The sequence below is a fragment of the Falco punctatus genome (genome assembly GCF_963210335.1).
Source record: "Falco punctatus genome assembly, chromosome: 20".
Classification (NCBI taxonomy): domain Eukaryota; kingdom Metazoa; phylum Chordata; class Aves; order Falconiformes; family Falconidae; genus Falco; species Falco punctatus.
Genome location: NC_137600.1, coordinates 3,779,491 through 3,786,241, shown reverse-complemented (window position 1 = coordinate 3,786,241; position 6,751 = coordinate 3,779,491). Strand labels below are relative to the sequence as shown.

The 6,751-nt window shown below is 68.1% G+C and overlaps 1 protein-coding gene across 2 annotated transcripts; it reads left to right on the top strand.

Moving 5' to 3' along the window:
* Nucleotides 1-1,756: 1,756 nt before the first annotated feature.
* POLR3D (RNA polymerase III subunit D) lies at nucleotides 1,757-5,871 on the top strand. 2 transcript variants are annotated; one of them, XM_080370308.1, is made up of 9 exons: nucleotides 1,757-1,890; nucleotides 3,142-3,319; nucleotides 3,630-3,673; nucleotides 3,817-3,962; nucleotides 4,055-4,182; nucleotides 4,263-4,434; nucleotides 4,538-4,791; nucleotides 4,881-5,033; nucleotides 5,337-5,871. In XM_080370308.1, the coding sequence occupies exons 2-9, from the start codon at nucleotides 3,155-3,157 to the stop codon at nucleotides 5,457-5,459; spliced, it is 1,185 nt and encodes a 394-aa protein (XP_080226434.1). In that variant the 5' UTR covers nucleotides 1,757-1,890; nucleotides 3,142-3,154; the 3' UTR covers nucleotides 5,460-5,871. The 2 variants fall into 2 exon arrangements, with proteins under 2 accessions (XP_080226434.1, XP_080226435.1); XM_080370309.1 differs by lacking the exon at nucleotides 1,757-1,890 and adding an exon at nucleotides 1,992-2,012.
* The last annotated feature ends 880 nt before the right edge of the window (nucleotides 5,872-6,751 follow it).

Below are 6,751 nucleotides of genomic sequence, written 5' to 3'. Positions count from 1 at the left end.
CCCCCATGGTGGCTCACACACGGGTGCCCACGGCCACCCACGCCTGGGCTCACCCGCATCCCCCACAACCACACGGCATGGCAACCACCGCCGCCATGCTGGTGCAAACACCACTTGGCACCCATGGCACCCATGGCACCCCCACCCCACCCGTGGGCATGCTCCCCCCGCCGTGTGCGCAGACCCAGGGGTGCCGGTGCAGCGCACATCAGCATCCCGCAGCAGGGCAGTCGCTTGCCCCCACAGCCAGCACCCCCAGCTTCCCCCAGTGCCAGGCAGCCACCGGACACCCGCCACCCCACCAGCTGGGGGGTCACCCCACCACCACCACCCTTGGGCTGAGCAGAAGGTCACTGCTTTGGGGACAGCGTGCCAGCCCGCTGCCCCACTCCCATACCCGGCAGTGGCGCAGCAGCTCTCACCCTGCCTTGTCCTACACCAGGAGCTTTGCAGCTGGCTGGTGATGCCCCCCCAGCATGTCCCCATGTCCTCATGCACCCCATGTCCCCCAAGCAACCCCCGCCAGGGCTCAGCAGATGCCATGGGGAGGTTGCAGGCTTGGAGCAGCTTGCTGCTGAGGCCCTTACCTGGCCGTGCCGGGGGGCTGCCGGGGGGCGGTGGGATGCCGGTGGGGTGGCAGGGCAGGGGATGGCAAGGCAAGGCAGGGCAGGCAGCCCCGGTGGGGCTGAGTTGAGCGGGAAGGGCAGAGGATGCCGGTGGGAGTGCGGTGGTACCCAGCGATGCCGCGCTGCTGCCTGCGGCTGCTGTGACTGGGATCCTCCCAGCCAGCTCGGAAATAGCAAACACCCTCCAGAGGAGGGAAAAAAAAAATGAGGGGGAAAAAAAAAAAAAAAAAAAAAAAGAAAAATTGATATCTAAGCCGCTTGGAGAAGGAGGTGGTGGTGGGGAGGGGGAATAAAACACCTCTTCGCTCTGCCAATCGGGTGGCGGGTTGTGTTCGGCGTCAGGTGATGGAGGCAGTGGGTGGCTGTGGGTACGGCTCGTGGGTGGGGTGGTGGGCACCTCCTTGCCTGAGCACCCCATTTTAGACCTGGGGAGGGGGTGTCCCGGTTGTGCCGGGGGCAGTTTCCTGCCCCCGGCACAACCGGGACACCCCCTCCCCTGTCTGCAAGCTGGGATGCGCTGGTTGCAGTGGGATGCTGGTACCCACGCGGGACCCCCGTGGGAAACCTGGGTGCAAAGCCTGGGGAGGGTTTGCAGCTGGTGATGTGGGGGACACACTTGTTTGGGGGGGATCAAGGCTTTTTTTTTTTTTTTTTTTTTTTTTTTGGGGTGGGGGGTAAGTACCACAACAATACTCATTGCCCCCCAGGACCCCCCAGGCATGTGGGGTGCACATGCATGCTCCCCGCTGGGGCTGCAGCCTGGCCGGGTGTCCCCCCGCGCTGCAGGGGACCCTGGAGGGGTGGCTGCACCCCAAGGAGCCGGGGAGGGGGGGGCTCAGCTGAAGGGGTGATCCCCCGCTGCTCCCCGGTGTGTGTCCCCTTCACCGCCCACTGTGCCCAGCCCCCGGATCCGGGCGCTGCCCGTAACAAAGATGGCGCCGCCTCCCACAAGGGGCGGGGCAGCGCCAGGCACATGCCCAGCCCCCGGATCCGGGCGCTGCCCGTAACAAAGATGGCGCCGCCTCCCACAAGGGGCGGGGCAGCGCCAGGCACATGCCCAGCCCCCGGATCCGGGCGCTGCCCGTAACAAAGATGGCGCCGCCTCCCACAAGGGGCGGGGCAGCGCCGGGCACAAAGAGGGCGGCTCACCGGCGGGCGCAGCGCACCCTCAACAAAGATGGCGGCTGCGGCGTCTCTAGGGGAAGGCCGGGCCGCACGGCACGCATGCGCAGTGCGGCGGCGAGCCCGTGGGGACCGGGGCAGGGTGAGGGGCGGCGTGGCGTGGGGTGCGGGGGCGGGGGGGGGGTGAGCACCCTGGGGAAGGGGTGCGAGCGGGGTCTGGGGGTACGGGAGGGGTGAGCACCCTGCGGAGGGGTTGAAGGAGGGGTGAGCGCCCTGCGGAGGGGAGGCAGGGGGGCCTGGGGTGACAGGGGGGTGTGAGCCCCATGGGGAGGGGATGCGAGTGGGTTCTGGGGGGGTGGGGGGGTGAGAACCCTGGGGAGGGGTGTGAGTGGGGTCTGGGGGGGCTGAGCCTTATGGGGAGGGGGTGTGAGTGGGGTCTGGGGGGGCTGAGCCCCATGGGGAGGGGGTGTGAGTGGGGTCTTGGGGGGCTGAGCCCTATGGGGAGGGGGTGTGAGTGGGTTCTGGGGGTGTGTGGGGGGTGAGAATCCTGGGGAGGGGTGTGAGTGGGGTCTGGGGGTGCAGGGGGGCTGAGCCCCATGGGGAGGGGGTGTAGGGAGGGTGAGCACCCAGGGGAGGGGGTGTGAGTGGGTTCTGGGGGGCGTGGGGGGTGAGAATCCTGGGGAGTGGGTGTGAGTAGGGTCTTGGGGGTGCACGGGAGCTGAGCACCAGGGGGAGGGGGTGCAAGTGGGGTCTGGAGGGGCTGAAGCAATATGGGGAGGGGGTGTGAGTGGGGTCTGGGGGGGCTGAGCCCCATGGGGAGGGGGTGCGAGTGGGGTCTGGGGTGGCTGGGCTGAGCCCTATGGGGAGGGGGTGTAGGGAGGGTGAGCACCCAGGGGAGGGGGTGTGAGTGGGTTCTGGGGGTGTGGGGGGGGTGAGAACCCTGGGGAGGGGTGTGAGTGGGGTCTGGGGGGGCTGAGCCCTATGGGGAGGGGGTGTGAGTGGGTTCTGGGGGTGGGGGGGGGTGAGAACCCTGGGGAGGGGTGTGAGTGGGGTCTGGGGGTGCAGGGGAGCTGAGCACCCGGGGGGGTGGGTTCGGGGGGGGGGCTGAGCCCCATGGGGAGGGGGTGTGAGTGGGTTCTGGGGGTGGGGGGGGGTAAGAACCCTGGGGAGGGGTGTGAGTGGGGTCTGGGGGTGGGGGGGGGTAAGAACCCTGGGGAGGGGTGTGAGTGGGGTCTGGGGGTGGGGGGGGGTAAGAACCCTGGGGAGGGGTGTGAGTGGGGTCTGGGGGTGGGGGGGGGGTGAGCACCCGGGGGGGTGGGGGGGTGGGTTCGGGGGGGGGCTGAGCCCCATGGGGAGGCTGCTCACTGGGTGCCCCCGACCGTCCCCCCCGCAGGGCCAGGCCGAGGATGGCGGAGGGGGGCTCTGGTGACAGTGGCTCCCCAGGCAGCCTGCGGCCGGGGCTCCCCGGGGCTCGGGGGCTGCTCGGCAGGCGCCCCCCCGCCCCCCCCCTCACCCCCGGGCGCCTGCCCTCCATCCGCTCCCGCGACCTCACCCTGGGAGGCGTCAAGAAGGTGAGTTCCTTGGGGAGGGGGGGACGGGGATGACACCAACCCTACCGGGGTGACCCTCCATCCTGCCCCACTGCTTGGGGAGCGGGTGTTTGGAGACCCCCAGAACACAGGCGGGCGTGGGGGGGGGGGGGGGGGGGGGGCAGAGGTGGCAGCTTGGGGGGTTTTGGGGTGCAGGGGGTGGGGAATGGGGTGCTGGTCCGTGCGGGGCGCAGGCAGGTCCGCAGCCGCCGCCTCCAGCGCCGCGGCCGGTTGGGTTTCTGTTGCTTATCCGGGCTCGTGCAGTGACTTGTCCCTCTGCTCTCGCTCGCAGAAAACCTTCACCCCCAACATCATTAGCAGGAAGATCAAGGAAGAGTAAGTGGCCTCGTAAGCGTTTCCCTGGGGCGCGGAGGCGGTTTTTGCCCACACCGCTGGGCGAAACGTCCCACCGGCTGAGAACCCAGTGCTGGGGGGTGATGGACCCCCTTCATCCCCACCCCACCCCCCCCCCTCCTCAGGCCCAGGGAGGATGTCTCCGTCAAGAAGGAGAAGAAGGAGCGGGAGCGGCAGCGCGATGGGCACAGCCGGGGCCGGGGCCGGCCCGAGGTTATCCAGTCCCACTCCATCTTCGAGCAGGGCCCCGCTGAAATGATGAAGAAGAAAGGTAACGGGAGCTGCCCCCATCCCACGGTGGGGTCTCGGGGCTGTCCCACCTGGCTGGGGGCTCACCCCAGGGCTGCTCCCCCCCTCCCCTAGCCGGCTCCTGGGACAAGACGGTGGACATGTCGGACTTCGGCCCTTCCCACATCATCAACATCAAGAAGGAGAAGAGGGAGACGGACGAGGAGACGAAGCAGATCCTGCGGATGCTGCAGAAGGACGATGCAAGTGAAGCCGGGGAGGGGGTGGCGGTGGCAGCTTCGGTGCCACCGGTGCTGAGTGGTCCCCTCTCCCACCCCCGCAGTTCCTCGACGATCCGGGGCTGAAGAACGACATCCGTAACAAGCCGGTGCAGCTGCCGCTGGCCCACTCGGGCTGGCTCTTCAAGGAGGAGGCGGCGGAGCAGGAGGACCCCCAGCCCTGGCTGCCCGGCCCCAAGGATGAGAAGATGGAGCTGGACCCCCCGGCGGTGAAAGGTGGGCTGGGGTGTGGGGGGCAGCACAAAGGTTGGGAGGGTGGGTGGGGGGAGCTGCCCTCCTTCTCGCGCCCACCCGCCGCCTCTCCCCGCTGTGGTGCCAGTGAAAGAAGAGCCGTGCGATGAGGACCCCCTACCCACGCCAACGCAGAGCAAGGGCCCCCCCGGTTTCCCCCGGGACGTCTCGGTGGCCGAGCTGCTGCAGCAGCTGAGCCTGTCGGCCGAGGAGGAGCTGCTTTTCCTCCAGCTGCCCGACACGCTGCCCGGCCAGCCCCCCACCCAGGACACCAAACCCATCAAGACGGAGCTGCAAAACGAAGAAGGCCAAGTGGTCGTGGTGAAGCAGGAGAAAACCCAGGTAAAGGCTGGGGGGAGGGGAAGTCGGGGGTCAGGGGGCTGCGTGGTGATGCCTGTGCCCCCCCCCTCATCCCGCGGTGTCCCTCGCAGGAGGCGAAGCAGGCGGAGAACACCTGCACCCTGGCCGACCTCCCCGAGGGGCAGGTGGGGAAACTGCTCATCCGCAAGTCGGGGAAGGTGCAGCTGGTGCTGGGCAAGGTGACGCTGGATGTGACCATGGGGACCCCCTGCTCCTTCCTACAGGTATGGGGCTGGGAGGAGGGGGAGCACTGGGGACCTAATCTGGGGGGGCTGCACCCCAAAATAGCCCCTTGGGGGTCGCTGGTGGGGTGGCGAGCTGGTTCTCGGGCAGCCCATCCCTCTGACAGCGGTGGGGAAGGATCCTGCCCTTGTGCCCCCCTGCTACCCACACCCTGGGGACATCTCCTTCAGGCTTAGCCCCACCCCCCCTGCAGCAGGCAGGGACCCCCAGCCCTTTTGCCCCCGGATTTAAAGGGTTTTCCGTGGGAGTGGGCTGCTCACGGGTGTTTCTCCCCTCTGGAAAAGGAGCTGGTGTCCGTCGGCATTGGGGACAACCGGACCGGCGAGATGATCGTTCTGGGCCACGTGAAGCAGAAGCTGGTGTGCTCCCCAGACTTCGAGGCTCTGCTGGAGCACCGGCACCGGTAGCCGGTGGAGGGGGGGCCAGTGGGGGGGCCCAGCCCCATGCCCACAGCCCCCGGGGAGCCCACAGCCCCCCCCCCCCCGGCTCTGCCCTCAGCCCCCTCAGCCTTAGGGATGCGCAGCGGTGGCTTCTGCAGGCGTGGGTGCAGGGCCAGCTCCTACTGCCCACCCCGCCGTGCAGTGGGGCAGCACCGGGGCTGGGGGCTCCTTCTCTGACCCCCAGCCCCACTGCACCCTCCCCCCTGGTGCAAGACAGGCAGGGCCCGTGGCTACCTGCATCCCAGAGTTCTGGGCGTGCACGGCCACAGTGTCCCCTGGCCACAGTGTCCCCTCGGCTCCCTGGCAGCCGCGCACACGCTGGGGTGAGCAGGACGCGCGCCCGCAGGGAGAAATGCACAATAAAAACATCTTTTTTTTTGTGTGTGTGTGTGTCCCCATCCGCCATGTGAGGCTGCTCTGTCCCCTCTGCGGTGCCACCAGCCTGGTGTGGCAAACTCGGTGCTGGCATGTGGCACCGTGTCCTTAGACACTTAATCTCCCACCGCTCCCTGGGGAGAGCCAGGGGGGCACCTTGCACAGCGCTGGGGCCCACTGGGCTGAGCCCCCCACTCTTTCCTGGGCTGTGCCAGGGGGCTGAGCATCCCAGGGGCTGGCGGGGGGGGGGGGGGGGGCGGGTGGAGGGGCATTGCCCTGCTCTGGGCTAAGGAAGCAGCGTGGAGGGGGCAAGGTGGGTGGGACCACCCCCCAGGGACCATCATTGGCCCTGGGCATGGCTGCAGGGACCACCAGGACTCCTTGGGGGGGGGGTTGGGGTGGGCAGTGAGTGGCCACCACCCTGTCCCTGCTGTGGTGGCGGGAGGCTGTGTGTCTTTTGCGGGGGATGACTGCATTGCCCAACTGTCTGCCATCATGGAACCAGACCCCCCCCTCAGACCCCCCCACAGGCAGGGGAGCTGCTTCCCAGCCAATAACCCATCTTGCCCCCCCCCCCCATATCCCGTGTTACCCCCCTGTATCCCATCTTAGACCCACTTATCCCATCTTGTCCCCTGTATCCCACCTTATCCCCATCCCATCTTAGCCCCCCCCCATTTCCAACTTTACCCCCTGCATCCCACCTTAGCCCCCTTATCCCGCCCTGCCCCCCCACATCCCGCCTCACCCCCATATCCTGCCTACCCCCTGTATCCCATATTAACCCCCCATATCCTGCCCCTGTATCCCATATTAACCCCCCATATCCCACCCTGCCCCCATCCCACCTTACCCCCATATCCTGCCCCCGTATCCCATATTAA

Bases quoted from the DNA above. Each gene is read 5' to 3' on its own strand.
- POLR3D (XM_080370308.1), top strand. From the start codon at position 3,155: ATGGCGGAGGGGGGCTCTGGTGACAGTGGCTCCCCAGGCAGCCTGCGG. The intron at 3,674-3,816 runs GTAAGTGGCCTC...CCCCCTCCTCAG, and splicing joins AGCAGGAAGATCAAGGAAGA to GCCCAGGGAGGATGTCTCCG. The intron at 4,435-4,537 runs GTGGGCTGGGGT...CTGTGGTGCCAG, and splicing joins GGACCCCCCGGCGGTGAAAG to TGAAAGAAGAGCCGTGCGAT.